The 19,543-nt window shown below is 45.4% G+C and overlaps 1 protein-coding gene across 3 annotated transcripts in view; it reads right to left on the reverse strand.

Moving 5' to 3' along the window:
* Positions 1 to 19,543, reverse strand: part of GALNTL6 (polypeptide N-acetylgalactosaminyltransferase like 6) — a 460,100-nt gene that overhangs the window by 14,456 nt on the left and 426,101 nt on the right. For all 3 annotated transcript variants that reach the window (XM_033159707.1, XM_033159705.1, XM_033159704.1), the window contains exons 11-12: positions 10,830 to 10,946; positions 2,581 to 2,730 (exon numbers count right to left, since the gene is read on the reverse strand). In XM_033159707.1, coding sequence (XP_033015598.1) covers positions 2,581 to 2,730; positions 10,830 to 10,946 — 267 coding nt within the window. The remainder of the gene's footprint in view (positions 1 to 2,580; positions 2,731 to 10,829; positions 10,947 to 19,543) is intronic.

The following is a 19,543-nucleotide window of genomic DNA, read 5'->3' on the forward strand; positions in this document are numbered from 1 at the left end:
AGTCAGGAAATAAATTGACTTTGGTGTTTGAGCAAGAGGCTGCAGTTGTACAAAGTCAGATCCTTATCTGACATAAATGGAGCTTTCTCCTCTGACTTTGAGGGCGTTGTGCCATCTCGTATAATTTGAAGATCCAGCACACGCCTTTCAAATGGCACCTCTACTAGGAATGAGAATTCAATTCACCCCACAAAGTCTGATCCTTCTCTGGCTAAAGTGTAAATACTAAACGAAATTGATCAACCAAAGTCATGGGTTGAATGGCAATAGAGTCCCCTCCATGTAATCCACACAAAATTTCTCATGGATACACATTTGCAGACAAAAAACCCCTCAAGACTTCCCTCCCACAGTTTCAGACAATATAAACCCTGGCAGAGGCGCCATCTGTTGCTTCCCTCCTCTGGGAATTCCCCATCTCTGCACTGATTCTAAACCTCTCTGCCTGCTCTCCTGATGACTAAACTTCCTCATTGGTTATTCTATCCCTTCGTCTAGCAAAATAGCCTTACAACCACTTTAACTGCCATAGTCTGATAATTTTGGTTCAAATTTCCTTGCTGCCACCCACCCACAGCACACATTATCTATGGTTCTCATGGTTCCCTGGAAGGAGATAATGACTATCAACAAACCTGAGGTGTGTAGCGTAGGTCTGCCTTTAATCTATTTCCGAATTCATGAATGCTTTGGTAAAGTAGAAAATATTAGAGTGATGAAGGCCAGTAAGGAGGGCTAGGCAGGGTGGGAGGGATAAGGAAGGTGACACAGACCTTCCATGCTCTGTAATGGTTCAGTGGAATGTCTGAGCTTGTGTGCACATGTCATGGGGCATATGAGGAGAAGAGGAGGAGTTTGGATTTGATATCCCACTTTATCACTACCCGCAGGAGTCTCAAAGCGGCTAACATTCTCCTTTCCCTTCCTCCCCCACAACAAACACTCTGTGAGGTGAGTGGGGCTGAGAGACTTCAGAGAAGTGTGACTATCCCAAGGTCACCCAGCAGCTGCATGTGGAGGATCGGAGACACGTATCCAGTTCCCCAGATTACGAGTCTGCCGCTCTTAACCACTACACCACACTGGAAGCACCAGTCTACAGGGACGGGGGCAGAACTCTGCTAAGCCCCTTAAGAAGTACTGTGTATGAAGGAGTGTGTCATATCCATGCAATGCAAGCCTATGCATGTTTACTCAAAAGCAAGCCCCATTGTGTCCAATGGTGTGCATACGATTGCAGTTTTAGTAATTTGAAGATAGTGAATGCCAAGGAAGTTGTGCTGTGGGATGGTGATGGATAGGTGAAACAGCACCAGAATTACAGCCATCTCATGCAGTTCCTCCGAGGCCTGCACTGAGAAGGTTAAACAAGGTCACTTCCTTGGTTCCCATTTCAAAAGCAATCAATCATGTCACTCCAAAGCATTGTTATGGTAACTAGTAAAATGTGAAGAAGAAAAAGTCATGCACGATTTCTGTCACAGCCCACCTGCTTCTAGTGCTATTTAAAATGGTTTGAAATGCAGTCGGCATCCTAGACCGATGACCCTTGAATTGTAAACCATTTTGTTTCATTAGATATACAGGGCTGCTCTTTCCAGCATTTTGTACATCTGCCAATTGCAATCCTTAAAGTAAAGAAAGATTATATTGTACTTAATTCATTAGGAGCTTTTCTTGTGCCTGTCACATGGAATAAAAACATTTTCAGGGCTGCCTTTGTTAAAATGACTCACATGTCTTGAAGTGCCAAAATGGCAAAGCATCTTTCAGGGGATGTGCTCTTCATTTTGTGCTGGGTGAAATCCATATTAATGTTAACTTTGACCTATATAATGGCAGGCCTTCAAGAAACAGTGCTATTTCACATTTCAAATATTTTTTTGCTTTTAACTGAACCAAGGCAGTGTATAAAATGAATTATTCTGATGGAACAAACACTGCAGTCTCTGTTACCCAAAACCAGGAGCGGCCAGCAAGGATGGGGAGTATTTGTAACTCTGACTTCCAGGTCCCAGTATCACAACAGGTGTGACACAGAGCGAACCTTATGAGGGCAGCGAGCTGTGGGTGAACTACTGTAATCTGACCACTTCGCTTGTGCCATTGCTGCCCTAACCACCGGGGTCCAATCTACTATGAAACTAATGATGCTTAGGCTTCGGGAGCCCTAATTCCAGGGAGTCCGCATTGCTTTTTTATGGACCTAGTAGACACAATTTGAGTCGCACAACTCAAATTGTTTTGTTTTGTTTTGTTTTATGTGTTTCAACAATCCCAACGTTTTAAAGACCGTAGTACAGATGTTGTAAAGGTTGCTGTAACCAACCCCATTGAAGAAGATAACAGTGGTTACCCAGACGTCATTGCTGGTTGCAAAGAGGGCCGCATAACAGTTTTAAGCTTCAGGTGCCCCAAAATGTAGGTCCACTGCTACTAACCACACACTGCCCTGTAAGCAGCATCAGCATCAGCAGTACCAGGAGGGCAGGTTCACAGCACCACCCCTCACAGCTGGCCGCTCCTGCCAAAAACTCAGGATAGCTGAAGGACTTTGAAACAATCCAAAGCAATACTGACCTTCCTGTAGCTCCAGTGCTGGTTGCCCTTCATACCATGGCAGTCATAAAGTGTGACGGGGCTGCTGTGCGAAACGGCATCAAAGCAGAATTTTCTGGTGTGAAGAGGTTCTCCTGGACGGATGTCTTCTCTCCAACCAAAGGTGAAGAGCTAAGGGGGGGGGGGAAGCATTCAAGTGACAATGTGTATCTAACTTGGCGTTTGACCGGGAGATCTGATAGTAGGAAACTTCTGGCTTGGCTTCACTTTACGTAACTAGATAGTAGACTCCAACCAACCGTTAAACCAAAGGTATTTGGCTTCAATGTAATAATTAATAACGGCCCAGAGCAACCCTAAGGAGTAATGGCTAGGTTTTTGGCAAGGAATCGCAATAATTAAAAGGAAAAGAAAAGGTACACAACGAATATCAAGAAAACGCTTATCCCGCTGAAGGGGAAATTAGAAACAACCACCGTTCTATAGAACTAATCAAAAGACTGTCAAGATAATGGGTGATGAAGCTGGGAAACGAGCCCTAAGGGCAATGAAGGAGCTTGGAGATGAAGCCTCACAGGAAGAATTGAGGCCTAGTTCTCACTGAGGTAGTAAATCTGTATAAATTTGGCTATACTTGTTCAGGACTGCTTGTATAATTTATTAGTCTTCCATGCAACCAATATCCTCCATGTAAGAAACCAGATATCAGGGCTCTAGCCTAGCCTTGGTCAGGAGATTTTAAAATTTCTTTTTCGTTTTCTTTGATACAGGGAAGCATTAAGTTGCAAGAGAACGTATTTGCTGTCTGAAGTGGTGCAGCCCAGGCAGAGATTTGCCACTTCAGCAAGGACTAGGCTTCAGCTTGTTCAAGGGCGATGGATCAGTGGTAGAGCAAATCAGGGCTAGCCTGTCCATGAGGCAAGGTGAAGCAGTCACCTCAGACAGCAGATCTGGCCTCCTTTGTTGTTTTGGCGTCCACTCCTACCTGCCTCCTCCACACACGTGTGCCCATGGCCACCGCCTCCATGGCTGCCCACCAATAAAGTGGCCAGGCATGGAGGAGGAGGTAACGTGTGTGTGTATGCAGAGGAAGCAGCTGCGGTGGAAAAGGGAACAGCATTTTGCCTGAAGCAGCAAAACGTCCTGGGCCAGCCCTGGAGTGCAGTGCTTTATATTCATGGAAAAAATACAAGAGAGACATTGCACTACCTTTGTAAATCAATAAAACCTTTAATAAAAAATACTTTTAAAAAATTGTGATTGTGACATTCAGCTTATTTTTTTTAGTTGTTGTTTTGTTAACAGTTTTATAAATTGCAGTTGTTTCACTGATGATTGGTTACTCTATATGCTTTATGCTGTATTTGAGATGTTCCATTATGTTGTTATTATTTATTGTTTGTAAGCCATTTTAGGATTCATTTGAATGAAAAGGGGGCATAGAAATATAAAGTTCTAGATTCAATCACTGGCCTCTTCAGGTAGGACTGTCCTGTGCGAGTCGTGCCTGAAATCCTAGAGAACCACTGCCGGTCAGTGTGGGCAATAATGAGCAAGATGGACTGGTGGTCTGACTCTGCATAAGGCAGCTCCCTACGTTGTTAGCAGTACAAACCATGGTTTATCTGAATGGTATCGATACATAGGAACCAGGCCAATGCGTCATTCTGGAACTTGACATAAAATGTTTCAGCACCAGTTGCTAAGATTAGTATGGAAATTCACTGTAGCAGGTGCTATGAAGGATTGGCTGGTGCTAAGAATGATGTTATGACTGCAGTGGTGGCGGCGGCGGCAGGCAGCCACCAGGAAGAAGCCGTTTCGAATTTGCAATCTCTGCTTTTCAGTTGATGACTCACCGTCAGTGGTGGTGATGATGATGATCACCACCACTTCCACGATATATTTTTAAGGTTCGCTTGGCGTTTGATTTATGGTGGATGCTGCCACAGAAGTTATGCCCCTACACAGAATCATAGAATATCTGAACTCGCCTTTCTTCAAGATAAATTAAACGTGAGTGTTCTTTTTAAAAATGCTGACATGCATTATTTACACTTCACTATTTAAAATTTAAAGCGCTTTTTAACTGCGCTTTGGAAAAGTGCAAAACTCCAACACCGACATTTTACAAACCCAGCCATCCCTGATGGTGTGCTAGAGCTGGCGCGTAAAACCAACTAATGCACGTTAAGAGCTAATTAGTCCACCTTAAATAGTCTGGCGATTGCTTGCCGCCCTCCCCACTGTCTTCTCCTTTCCTGAGAGAGATAAGCTTCCACATGTAACCTGCAGTTCCCTTTATTCCGAAGGTGTTGCACACTGCTGAGTTCCATTCAACCTTCTCATCTAAATTGTGCTGGGATCTTTCAAGGCTACGTATTGTCAGTTTAATTTCTCTCTTTTGTCACTTCCCTCTCCGAACCACAGCTGTAAAGCTCATTTAGAATACCCTCTTCTGTAGCTACTGACTCCATCACAACTCGTTAGAGCATTTCAGGTGCCTGGTTGAATGATCACAGGGGTTTACAGGGAAGGAAGAGCATTTGAAGCCTGGTCTCCCAGGTCCTAATCCAACACTCTAATCACCACACTACACTGCCTGTCTGTACATTTTAGTTGCTGTGAAGACACACTGAGTCTTTTTTTCTGAAAAAGAATGCTTCTACAAAACCTAATAAACTAAACTGAATGAAACAATATCACTGATGTGGCCAAAACAAAATGATATCATCCTATCCCCAATGGCTGGCAAAGGACTGATATGTATGGACAGGATTTGCCCGGATAACATGCTTGTTATTATGCTGCACCATACTGTGAAAGCCAGGCTTAATATTATCTTGAGCCGATCCTCACTTTGTGAATACTGTGACTATTTTCTCATTTCTTCTGTTGGCATCTGAAAAGTCAGATAATGAACCTGCTGAGGTTGTTTATCATGTCTGCAGCAGAGAGAGCAGCAGTATATGAACCTGAAGACAGCAGGATGGCTTTTTCTTGTTCCCGTTTAGTTCTTGCACAAATGTCTCCAGCACTGAAGATAAAATGAAGCTACATTTAGCTGGCAGCATTGCTATGGGGATGGCAGATAGCCTAAGGATGTGACACTTACAGTGCAGAGGTAGAGCAACAGCAAATCCCCCAGAAAGGCTGTCGCTGGTGCCAAATGGCTATAGAAGGAGATGAATACCCAGAATGCACTGTGTGGGGCAGGTGGAGTGAATTATTTCCCAGGGTGCAACAAAGATCCTAAGTATTGTCCGAGAGACTGAACTTGTCTCAGTTATAATCAGACTTCTTTTACATAAGAACAGTAAGTTTTCTACTTCTAGGTGCAGGTTCCAATGGTCCCTTAACTTAAAACAAAGGTTGTTTGGGGACAAGGCCCATAGCTGGCTACTTGATTGAAGACCCCAGTTACAAGGCTGTGTATTTTTCTTCAGTTGGCTGTGACCAGCTTGAGGCCTTCCAACTCTACAGAGCCGTACAAATGTATCCTTCCAGATCCACTTTATGGGGAACCTATGTCCCTTCAGATGTAGTTGAACTGAAACTCCCTGGCCATTAGCAATGCCTGTTATAGGGCTAAGAGGAGTTGGAATCTGCCCAGAGTGGCTGCAGCAACCCAGTCAGATGGGCAACATATTAAAAATAAAGTTGATATTATTTAAGTATAATCCAATGCTGTCTGGAGGGTCACAGGTTACTCAGAGAGTCTTGTGAGATATTTCCTTGCAGATACCTCCTGGTTGTTGTTTTTTAAGGTGTTAGGACTAATTCTATTGATATAACAAGGGTTGTTTTGCACATCACAAAGAGACCAGAATCTCTTATAAGTATTGGTGTGTGAAACTTTCAGTACATTCATTGGGAAATACATATATGCTACAGTTATATGAGGATATGTAGGTGTTCGCCCATGAAATATGCAATGGATGAAATTGGTCGGCATCTGTATGTCTTGCGAAACAATTGAAGAGTGCCCCTTTGAGGGTGAAGTCAAACCATTGAAGAGTCACAGCACCTGCTATGGCCATAGAGACCATACAGGAGATACATGTTTTGTTGCAGCTGGGGCAGATGAAGGTGTCCTCTTGTGCTGATGAAAGTGCACCATGTTTTTCTTCTCTCTGTGCTCCCCCAGCAGTTATTCCTCCTCTGGCCATTGCTGTGGATATACCACCTGACTGACTGTCTCCAGGTGCTGCAGTCGTCTTTAAGGGATTCCCATGGCAAGGTTGATGTTGCCAGCATTCATGTCACATTTGCAGACATCTTTGTAATGTAGAGTTGGTCTGTCAGTGGGCCTGGTGCCTGAAGCCAGCTCCCCATAAAGTGCATCTCTGGGAATCATGCCATCTTCCATTCGGTGTACATGGCCAAGCCAGCGTAGAAGTTGCTGAGACAGGAGTGCGAACATGCCGGGAATGTGGGCTTGGGAGAGCACATCTTTGTTTGAGACTCTGTCCTGCCCTGTGATGCCCCAAATCTTCCTTATGCAGAGCATGTGGAAGGTGTCAAGGCGTCGTTCCTGGCACATGTCAGTTGCCCATGACTTATTTCCACAAAGCAGCATGCTCAACACGCAAGCCTGATAGACCTTCATCTAAAGTTGATCAACTTCAGACCTGATAAAGTCTTCTAGAACCAAGCGCCCGAGAACCTTCAACTCAGAGAACATGCCATACACGTTCTGAGCCACCTTTCCCAGTTTGATAACCTCCAGTTTTTGGGGACTACAATACCCATCACACCCAGTCAGCAAGGTCTTGGCCATGATGGCTGTGGCTGATGGACACTGTAGTCCAAAAACGTCTAGAGGGCACCAGGCTAGCTTGGATAATTCAGTTTTCCTAAATTCTGCCAGACACTTGGCCAAGCTCCAGGATAGGTTGCATCTGAGGGTCCATTCTGTCATGGGCAGAAGTCCACAATGGTTGATGATCTGATGGCCAGGTTCTGGATCCATGCAGCTCTAGGTCTGACATGGGAGCCTGCATGGTTATTCAGTTAGATCAGTTTCTCAGACTGAGGTACTAAGCCTTCACCAACTGTTTATAGAGTATATATGGAATCCATTGGTTACGTAGGTCACCTGTTTGGGTCACTCTTATTCATGTTTTGTGACCTAAAACTAATACTCCTGTATTGTGTGGGCTGCCTTTGAAAGCTTACTTCAGCGTGCCTGGAATTCTGCTGCAGAACTTATAACTGTGACGATAGTTTTCACCCCCCCTTTTTTTTTGATCTTCCAGTTGTTTCTGGGTATGATTTGCTGGTTCTAACTTTTAAAATCCTATGGGGCTTGGGAAGGGCCACAACTCAGTGGCAGAGCACACATTTTGCATGCATTTAGCAGGCAAAAGATCTCAGGTTCAATGCCAGGAATCTCCTAGCAGGGCTGGGAAAGACTTTTGTAAGATGCACTGGAGAGCCACTGCCGATCACAGTTGAAAACACTGAGCTAGATGGACTCAGTATAAGCCATTTCCCAGTCTGCTTGAATATTTATAAGCTCTCTTATCTTTTGTTGCTTTGGAATCTGAAAATCTTCAACAATTAAAAACAAAAACAAAACGACCATCAACTTTTCCATCTTGCATTTGTTCAGCATGGAGCTCTGCTTGTCCAGCAGTGCCCTCTGCTGATAGGTTCTGGAAACTACATGCATCAAATAAAAATTGCAAGTGGCTTTACAGCTCTACTTTACTACTTTACACAGGTGGCGCTGTGGTCTAAACCACAGAGCCTAGGGCTTGCCAATCAAAAGGTCAGCGGTTTGAATCCCTGCGACGGGGTGAGCTACCATTGTTCGGTCCCAGCTCCTGCCCACCTAGCAATTCGAAGGCTCATCAAAGTGCAAGTAGATAAATAGGTACCGCTCCGGCGGGAAGGTAAACGGCGTTTCTGTGCACTGCTCTGGTTCGCCAGAAGCGACTTAGCCATGCTGGCCACATGACCTGGAAGCTGTACGCCAGCTCCCTTGGCCACTAAAGCGAGATGAGCGCCACAACCCCAGAGTCATCTGCGACTTGACCTAACGGTCAGGGGTCCCTTTACCATTACCTTACAGCTCTATTGGGGGGGGGGGAGTCCAGCTAAAATGTCACAAACTGGTGAGCAATCTTTTGAGTTCTTCATAACGCTTCTTCAAGCTAGATGTAAAACGGAAGCCAAACAACAAATAGGGCATGTGTGGACAGAAAAAGGCCCAGGCTGCAGTTTGGAGGCTTTTTCTTCTTGCCCTGAAACATCATTATCTTTTCTTGCTAATCCTCCCTTTTAAAAACAAAACAAAACCTGAACATCTAGCTTGAAGAAATTTCTGGAAGACTTGAAAGCTTGTTCATTACTTTGTCACTGGTTCTACAAAGACAGTCACCTTAATATTAACACTAAGACCATAATCAAAAAAATTCAGCAAATGATTACAGTTGCTAAATAAAAGAACAAAATACCAATGCAACACAAAACAAACTGATAGCAGCAACCCATAATAACCTCTACAAGGGAAGTCTCCAGGGTGAGCAGTTGCTCTATTGAACAGCTGCTTCCTAGCCTTTTCTGCTACTGATGGGAGTTCTGCCACAACCGATGAAATGCCAGGGATTTTTTCTGCTAAAAGGTAAAAACTAGGGCTGTGCAGCGGTTGAATTAGACTGATTCGGATCGATCCAGGATTGAGGCTGCATTGGGTTCACCTGGAGCGATCTGGGGTTGTCAAAAGGCGAGCAGACACAGAAATGCCAGCATACCTCCCTAAGAAAACTAAGGCTACAATCCTAACTCTGCTTACCACAGCAGTTTTCCTGGTGAGGTGGAATGGCAGCAGTAGCTTCCTAGCAGGGGTGACACTGCAGCTTACGGGGAAGGGGGGATGGTGGTGAGGTCAGGGCTGTGTGAGCATACTTGCAGAGCTAATCTGGTGCTCCTACCCACATAGCCCTGACCTCATCACCACTTGGTCTCTCCTGGTAAGCAGTAGTGATGCCCATACAGGAAAGCTATTTCAGGTGAGCTGCTCCTGCCTACTGAATTCATGAGGACCTACTTCTGAATTCATGAGGACCTACTTCTGATTTAGCCTGATCAGGAGCATGCAGCAAGTCTTTCTGATGAGCAATACAATACCTTGCAATGTAACAATTATCGAAATAATTGGCCAGTTGGAAACAGTTGTCATATAGAAGCAAAAGAAAAGAAAAGAAGGTGATTTAGAAAAGAACAGAACACAGTGAACAGAACATAGGAAACTGTATTATAAGGTGTCCTTCTATTGGTTTATTTAGCTTAGTATTCTCTGCATTGATTGGCAGAGGCTCCATCCTCCCAGGGTTTCAGACAGGGTCTTCCAGGCCTCCCAGAAGATGCCAGGGATTGAACCTGGGGTGTGTTGCATGCATAGGTTGTGCTATGCCACTGATTCACAACCCTTCCCCAGGTTGTTTTCTCATGAGCCAAAAGCTCTTGAAAAACCACATCCCATGGCTTTTGTTTGATTGAATCTACTGCACCATCAAACCCAGTATGGAGGGAGAATGAGGGTCGGGAAGACCGAAGCTAGAGGTTCCCCAGGAGAGACCTTCGGTCCCTGGATTCTTACAACTGTCACTTGGAGCAAGGCTTAAAAGTCCCAAGACACCCTTAAAAGTATGGATTCCAAGCCAAAGTCTTAAAAACAGCTGAACATGCTCTGACCTCTAAGAGTTATTGGCCAGTTCCCAAATAATAATAATAATAATAATAACAACATATTAAGCTGCTGTTGCTTTTGGGTATTTCAACCACCCACTGTCCAACAGAGACTGCAAATACCAAGTCAGTGCTGACAACAAAGGGACGCTGCTGCTTTTACAAATAACTGCAGCTTGCATGTGGTACTATTTCATTTCCACAAAACAGAAAAGGAAAGGATTTGTCAAATGTTCAATGTCTGCTGTGCTCTACCTTCCACTACAGTCCACCATTTTGCCTCAGATATTTCTCCAGCAAACCACACATTATGTCACATACACTTGTGTTGAATCTATTCACATTGGCAGCAACCTAAGAAGCATTTCTGTTTCAGGAGATGTTTGAACTCCTCAGCTTATTTGTAACAAATCGCAACTCTTGTGCTCAGGACTCTGCACAAGAGGGTGTACATGTGCTATTCTAGACAGAGATGATTAATTTGTTGGGAAGGGGTATGTCAGCCAGAGGGACTAGCCTGAGGAAGCCCTTTACAATCTTGAAATAGAGGAAAAACCATGTGATGGTCCAAATACCTGCTCATGTGACCAGGTCCGTTCAGAGCCATCCTTCACACAGATGTCCAGCCTCAGCTCTGTGCCTGTACCTCCGTGCTTACTGTCCACACAGAGGTTTGCTGCCACGTTTCGAATCTGGAAAATTAAGCAACCACCATTATGAACCGAAATGCAGCTTGGAAACCTGAAAAGGAAGAGAATAATTTACTTCTGTGAGGTGTGTGTCTTGTGCACAGCCTAAATCAGTTTGATGAAGACACTAGCCGTTCTCTGATACCTCTGTTACTGTAAGTCTGGGATGGCCCTACCATTAGGCACTGTGAGACAACTGCCTCAGGTAGCAGGTTTTGGGGGTCATGAAAAAGGTTAGTTTTCAATTTGTTTCTATTTATTTCAGTGAATGAATGAATGAATTTTTTGCTCAGGGAAGCACCTTGGGGAAGCAATTTTCTGTTCCAGCTGCCATTTGGCTGGCCTTGGGTCCTATGCATCTTAACCTTACAGGTAAGTGGGAAACAGGAGGGGAACACCATTTGCTACTCTTTCTCAGGCACCAAACGTCTTAAGCTGGTCCTGCTGCTATATAGACTGGTCATTATTCACAAACACCGGCAGTTATGCAAATTCACATTATTCAGCATGAATTAACAGCATCATCAGAATTCAGTACCTTGCCTAGTCAGTATCATCAACAGATTTCAGGGAATGTGAATGGATCAGAGGCTTTGTACCCATTATTGGCTTAAAACACAGTGAGGTTGCTTTTGTTTTGTTGTATTTCAATTTGAATGTGTACAGCGTTGTATGCGGCATTGCACTTTAATGTGTTTCTGTTCAGCCTGCTGTCTGTCCACACCAGAGGGCATTGAAGGGCAGGGATGTCTTTGCCAGATGCAAATTGCCTAGTTGGTTTCCACTGGTGAAACTGGTGAAGCTTTTGCCGCTGCCCCCCAACTCTGCCCCCTTGGAAATCACCTTTGTGGGGGCTACAGCCACTATTCTATACATCTCTCGGATACAGTGGGATTTACTCTCAAGAACGGAAAAAGTGAACGCAGCACAGAGTCAAAGTTCAAACTTTTTCTCAGCGTTTCTAGCTTAAGGTTAGCAGATGTCCCTGTTTCTCGGGGATTTACAAATCAGTCCCCATACAAAATCCATTGAAGTTGAAAAGTGTCACTGGATTCATTGAAAAAAAATCTGGTAACCTTATTCTAGCTCCTACTTTGACACACACACACACACACACACACTTTTTCTGACAAGTGCTTGGTGCACTTTTGTGCAGAGGGAGAAGGGTGTTGTTAATGAGAGGTTTTGGGAGAAAGTGAGAGTAGGGGGAGGTTGCTTGTGCGTTCTGGGCTTTGAGTTGTTCAGACTATCTTTGTGCTGTTTGATCCTCTGCCCTTTCACCCTCCATGGCTTCTGCCTTGAGAGAGTTCAGAGTTTTGCTTCTCCCAGTGATGGCACTTTAAATAACCAAATAAGAGGAGGCAGATCCCTGCTTCTTGTTTGCAGAGACCCGGAAGGACCAAAATGAGCACGAGCCTCTCTCTCTCCTGCCTCTTGCAGTTAAGGAAGGCATGGAGCAGGATTGGCCTGGGGTGGAGCCTGGCCTAGGGGGAACCAGACAGAGAGGAATGGTGGACAGCATTTCGCCCCCAGGCCTGAAGTTTCCCATCCCTAACATATGTAATACACTGGCCAACCAAAATAACCAACTACTGCACTGATCTAAGAATAAGCATTTCTAGAATCTTATCTACTTGAATGAGGAGCACATGGGAGCAGGAACACCTGGAAGATCAAACTGCAGCTTACCCATCAGACTTTCCCAGTGGAGACCAGTCCCATTGGGCGGAAGGCAAGGAGGCAAACAGTAGGTCAGAACCAAACAGCAGGCAGAGCTGGAGCTAAAAATAGCTGGTGCCAACTAATTCTGACTTCCTCCCTAGCAGCATAGCTAGGAAGGGGGCAGGGTGCACTGGGTGCCACTCACCCAGAGGGCAACACTTACTGCGGGGCCTGCAGCGCACCCAAGCCACACATCTCTCCTGGGAATGATGCAATGGCTCAGGCACCTGCAGCCACCACACCGCCTTTTCAGGCAGCATGGGGCTTGCATTAGCCCACTGCCTCCCCCTCAGCTGGATGGCGGCCAAGGGGCAAATGGCGGGCAGACTCCACCCAGAGTGCCCTGCCAGGCTCACCCCACCCCCATGGGCAGCTCGCCCTGCCTCCCAGGTGTCCCAGGCGCCCGAGCAGCTTGCTGCACTGCTGTTCCTCCCTGCTGAATTCTACAAAATCAACCCTGAGGCTAAGGAAGCGGCAGCTGATAGTCTGTGGAAACCTTGACCAGTTGTAAGTAGGCTGAGGCTGGATTGAGCTCGGTGGGGCAATGCTCCACTTGCCCTAATGGACAAGCCTCTCCTGTGCGTTCCATTAGCAACCAGACATGTCTGGGACAAGTACAGTCAGAAAAACTCCTTTCTGAACCAATCACAGATCAGAGAAGTTCTTAAGCTGAAGTCCAGCACTTATCCTTATTTCGGCATTAAATCCGCTGCAGATTTGGCTGGATGCAGCCATGAATACGTGTGGAAGCTTACAGAGCAGTCAGCAGATATGTAATGAAGATGTCTTTGGACCCAGGCTTGTCAGATAGCTCCAGATAAAAGACTTGAGAAAGGGCCCGAGGGCTGGTGGAGGAAGATTGTGGAGGTTTAGCAGCAAAAGGCGAGGCGTTGGACTGAATCTTCCCAGGGCCTCAAGTGGCTGTGAATGAGTGATGGGAATGAGGCTTGTCAAAGCCTGCTTCCCTGTAGCAGACAACTGGATGGGGGAGGGAATCGGAGCAGAAGGGGTACATTGGCTGGCTGAGCCTCAGGGCGTCTTGCCTCCCTTTGGGCAGAAAGATGCTTCTTCCTGCTTGGATGGTTTGAATTTGGTTGCTAGTCTCATTGCTCTTTCTCACATGGTGCATCCATGGCTCACTCACCTCCTTCTATTCTGACTTATCCAGTGCTGCTGGATTTAAAAAACCTTGAAAATATACACTGGCCTTTGGGCTGCAATGGCCACTTGAACCAGCACTACTTAGATCTCGATACCTGAGCTTCTGAAGTCACTACATAAGTTGCACCCTCTCAGCATCTATCATTTACTTAGGAACAAATCTGCTTAGCAGTGCTGGGTGCTTTGCTCCTAGAGAAAGCCAGCAGCTCCTCCTTGGATTCCTCCTTGCTTTGCTTTGCAGGAGGTGAATTATCTCTTGCCGCTACTAAAAGGAAGATGGAAGCTACCATGCCCTCTGGGTATGATGGGGTGGATAATCCATCCCAAGGGCCGCTTGCCATTGTGTGGAATCTTCTGGGGGGCCGCATAACAGTGGTGGGTGTGACCAGAAGCAAAAAGTGGGTAGATGCCACTCTTACCTTTGTATAGCAGGGTCAGTAGTGGTTGATGGGACAGCGCAGGTAAGGTGGCATTGCTTGCCTGCCTTCTGAACACCAGTGTTGCTGCTGGGTTGGGGCTGAATGCTGCCTCCATCCCGGCCTCTGTATCTGGTCCTGGGAATGCTCCCCAGGCCACCCAAGTCACTGGCCCTGCGTCACACTCTTGAGTCTTTTTGCGTGGCTGGAAGATGCCGTTGAACTCAAGTAGTGCCTCTTGCTTGCTTGGCTGGAGGATGCAGTGTGGCATGCGAGTGTGTGTAGAAAGTAGCCTACTGTCCAGAGGTAACATTTGCATTTCTTGTTCCACTCACTTTTGCCTCTGACCCCACCTACCATTGGCCTATGGCCCTTGAGAAATGGCTCAAAAGGGAAGCAGCCCTCTGGCTGAAAAAAAACAACCTTCCTCATCCCTGCTGTAATATGTAAATATTGCACAATATTATTGTGCACTGTTGGGTGCTTAATTAGCCTTATAACTTGCAGACTAACCGTATCTGAGGCTCGGAAGCATATTGTGGTCCAGTGGCAAGAGCAGCTGGGGACAGGTTGGTTCTGCAATTACACACATGGACTTCATTGGGTTTTGCCACTATCTCAACGGAAACCACCTAAGACCCAGGTCAGGAATGGCAGTTTGACAGTATTCTAAGCCAAGGCAAAGTTGAAGTGACCCAAGTTGTGACAGCAGCTTGCAAGGATATGCACAGGTAATGCAAACTCTTTGGCACCACCTTGGGGATTACTTTTGCAAGACATATGGCTGGCGAGAGATGAAGGATTGCCGCTCTGTAATGCTGAGTGGAAAACCGTGTAAGCATGCCCTGTTGTCAGCCAGCATTAAGGAGATGGGAGCACATTCACTTAAGATGCTGCACGTCCATGAAAACAGACAGCCAACTAAAAAATAACAATAATACAAGCATAGACTCTATCTTTGTTCATTTTTGTCAATGTTGATGAGCACAGATTTCCAGCTGCACAGAACAAGAATGGAGGAATCACAGATTTGCAGAGGAAGGATGGATGGAAACTGATCCAGCACATGAATAAAGGAAAGGCTCCATATCCAAATATTCTTAATAGCAGGAGTGGGGGGGGGGGCTGTGGCTCAGCAGATCTGTTGGACTCATATCTCCATCAACATCTGTTGGGCCGCATTCCCCCCATGCCTAATGGAAACCTCCCAAGCTCATTCAGCTCACAACATACCGTGAGCAAAGATAAGATCTAACATGGACGAGAGGCCAATATATGGGTGGTGTTATTTCCCTACAATCATGACATTTAGGAAATTGGCAGGCTTGGCAGGCATACTGTTAGTGTCATCTGCAGCAATATTTGGATTCAAAATTAAGGCCAAGAGCACCCAGACACTCCTTCAATGAGACTAGCATGGCTAGAAACCTCTGAGAATATTCAACATGCAGGTTGCTAAACAGCTACAGCCATAGAGTTGCCCTGCAAAATTATTTGAAGAAGTGCAAATTTCAACAGGTTTGCGTATTGTTTCAGTATGTATAAATTAGGTAGATTCCCCTTCAAATGCAAACTGAGTCCTTAGCAGAAATCCATTTGTAAAGATGGAAGGAACCCAAGAAGCCACCTAATCACCTTGCCCTGGGACTTCAGAAGCAGGGGGAAGACCACTCTGGCCTCTGCCGTTGCTCAGAGGAAAAGAGCCACAAGAAGACTCTAGCAAGAGGAAGACTCGCCTGGTCCCAGCCATCAATCACAGAAGGAGCAGCTGCACAGAGCTTGTTCCCCACTTCATAGCCAGAAAGAACACTACCCTGAGTGCTGGATGTCCTGAGACTGCAGAAGTGTGGGGGAACGAGATTTTGGCTTCTGCCACAACCAGAGTCTAGAAGCCACCAGGCAGGTGAACTGCATCCTTCCAAGTAAAAACTCCAAAAGGGAAGATTAGTGGGTGGCGCCAGAGCAATCTTACACCTGCCTTCCCATCCTGTATGTGGCATTCCAATGCAATCCTTTACTTGGAAAGAAGTCATTTTTTTCAGTGGCGCTTACTCTCAGGTAAATGTGTACAGGAGCGCAGCCTTATTATTAGAGGGCAGGCATATCCCCCTCCAGATGACCTGAGCAGGTCTGAAAACCTCTCAACGTGTCTCCCTAAACGCCTTAATTATTTTAAACCTCTCTCATTAACTCTTCGGGGGTGGGGAATGGATGCAATAACTATAAATGAGTGTTCTGCATTTAAAAATAATGACCCACAACATCAGCCCGCTAATCACACAGTGAGAGCCACACGCCCTTTCATCTGTTATTGGCACCCCAACTATGGTCCTAATTAAGCAAATTTGCTTTAATTTAAAATGAAAAAGATCTGTTGGGAAAGAAAAACAGAACTGTCAGGCCACCGGTGGCAGCAGCAGTGAAAGGCTGCACTCTGATGAGATGGAAATATGGATGAATTATCCTTATAGACCAGCACTTTTAAATACTAAAATCATCCAGCTGCTTCTGGATCTCATGAACTGTGTAGCTGCGGCAAAAAAGGCTTTCAAGGTTTGTGATTAAAATACATGTGGCAGATGAATCATGGCTACTTCTCATGCTATATTATAAAGGCTCAATCATACTCTCAATAGTCACTTCCTATCAATGAATTACAGTGGCCAAAGAGGATGGAGCTTCTGCACCTTTAATAGATTTGCAGAAGAAAGACTTTCAGCAGGTATAGTTTGCCATACAAGCTACACCTGCTGAAGTTCTCTCTTCTGCACAACTATTAAAGGTGAAAGGGTTCTGTTTTTGCATCTGGCCACCCTATGATGAATACAAAATTGTTATATGTATAGCTGGACACAGGTGGCGCTGTGGTCTAAACCACTGAGCCTAGGGCTTGTCGATCAGAAGGTTGGCGGTTCGAATCCCCGCGACGGGGTGAGCTCCCGTTGCTCGGTCCCTGCTCCTGCCAACCTAGCATTTCAAAAGCACGTCAAAGTGCAAGTAGATAAATAGGTACTGCTCCGGCAGGAAGGTAAACGGCATTTCCGTGTGCTGCTCTGGTTAGCCAGAAGTGGCTTAGTCGTGCTGACTACATGACCCGGAAGCTGTATGCCGGCTCCCTCGGCCAATAAAGCGAGATGAGTGCCACAACCCCAAAGTCGTCTGCGACTGGACCTAATGGCCAGGGGTCCCCTTTACCCCTTTACCTATATGTATAGCTATTCCCAGGGTCAATCTGGACATCAATATGATCCATATATATACGTGTGTGTGTGTGTGTGTGTGTACACACACACACACACACACACATACACACACACTTAAGAGGAATTGCCCTTTGCATGTAAAACCTTTCATAACATGAGAGGGTAAATGATACTTCTTGTTCAGTAACTAGAAGAGAATTTCAATCCATTTCATGAAAAGGATATCACATTTGTCCACTTAACGCAGCTCTTAGAAACTGCAGCAAGAGGGCAGAGAAATACCAGTACATCCATTTGACAGAAATGGAGACCTGAGGAACCTCTCATCATCTCTCATAGTCAAGCCCACCTCCCAAGATCATCATGAGAAATAGTCTCCTTGGGGAAAGTGTGGTATATTCATGTGATAAATCCTAGCAGTACTAATCTGAAAACTGGGGTGGCTAGTTGCAATCTACTCAAGCTCCATTTTCAAGCAATGATCTAGCCATGAATTGGTCAATCAAACTGACAGGTCCGTGACTGTTTTCTACCCTGATAAGATTAATTGAAAACCAAGTTTACATGGTATTAGAAAAATACAGGGCAGCAGTCTAGCAGCATTCAACAATGACAAATGCTGGATGTAGCAAAGGGCTGAAGCTTCTAAATGAAGCACTCTCTAGTGTCTGGAACACACAGCAAATCAAGTCAGAAATGCTTTTCAATTGAATGTTCTGTTCAAATAGTGTATTGTCCTTGACTATCAAAGTCGGTGCCTTGTCTTGCTTGTTAGGGTCGCCACAGTTCAATACGGCATCATAAAAGGCTTCCAAGCCCCACAAATTTACCAAATGCCTTTCGCGTAGCAAAGCCCCGGTGACTTGAATGCTCGAGTGGCTGTGTTGCAACTGGAGAACGTTTGAAAGATTTTCAAGGGTGCAGAACACAAAAGAAGGAAGGCTGCCCTGTGCATTTAAATTTAAAGCAGCGCATATATCGCTTGAACTGACATAGCTGCTGTGATTAGCGAGACAGAAAGAGAGCAGTGCATACTTCACAAACCAGCATCTACAGGCTCAATGCCTAGCAATAAGCTGCCTTTTAAGCCAACTGATATCTAGTAACTTTTTAAAGCAGACACACGCACACACAGAGTCCTTTGTGCAAGCCGTAAAAAGAAAGAAGCCATAAAAAGAAGAAGAAAGGAGTTGGGAACAGAAGCTCAGGCACAGATAAAACAAGGTCTCTGGGATTCAGAAGGACATTAGGTTTGATGGAGGGAATTTGACAGGCAAAGAGGGGTGCAGCATTCCAGATGAGATTCTTTTTTAACCCTTGCCTTTATGCCACCATAAATGCAGCAAGCCGATGGGCTGAGATGGAGTCATTAAAGCCACGGTGTCAACTCTGAAACTAATGTCATAGCAAAGGAGCTTTTCCAGTTCCGACACTTTGATTCTTTCCTGCATTTGTTACTAGGTCCAACTTCAGAGTTCTCCCTTTTGGACCTTTATGTCACTGTGGTACAACCCCCCTCCCCAAACGCCCCTCATGAGATTCATGAATTAAGTTGTCTGCAAAGATGAGGCTAAAGCAGCGTGTTTTGCTTTCATTTAGGCAAGTTTGGAGAAGCCAGGAAGTGGGTTTGCTTATCCATCACAATGAGTTTGGGAATCGCTGATGGGAGGAGAAGAGAAAAGGAACAGTGTGAGGTCCAGAGAATGAAAAGACCCCCCAAACAATCCTAGTTGCATTTTGTTATTGGCCCTCGGTGGGGTTGTGTGTCCTCATCCACATAAGGTGCAGCTATTAGGTTCGATGGAGGCTGAGTGAGCATCTGTATTCAGATGGGCAGAATAGCCCGAGCTTGAGGAAGAGTAAAGGTGTGTCCTAGCTGCCCTGAATGCGGGACACATTCAAGCACGTATCATAAATGTAGGTCTGCACAGTTCAAGTGGATCAAAGGGCTCTGTTGGGCCTAGTACAACTAATCCACTTTAAAAGAGAATCAGACTTTTTGCGGTTAGGATAGTGATGGGGAAACACATTGAAAAGTGTGAGATGTATGGATGTCTAATGGGAAGAAGTACAATGGCCCACCACAACCAGCACCCGA

This window comes from Lacerta agilis, chromosome 9 (assembly GCF_009819535.1).
Source record: "Lacerta agilis isolate rLacAgi1 chromosome 9, rLacAgi1.pri, whole genome shotgun sequence".
NCBI lineage: Eukaryota > Metazoa > Chordata > Lepidosauria > Squamata > Lacertidae > Lacerta > Lacerta agilis.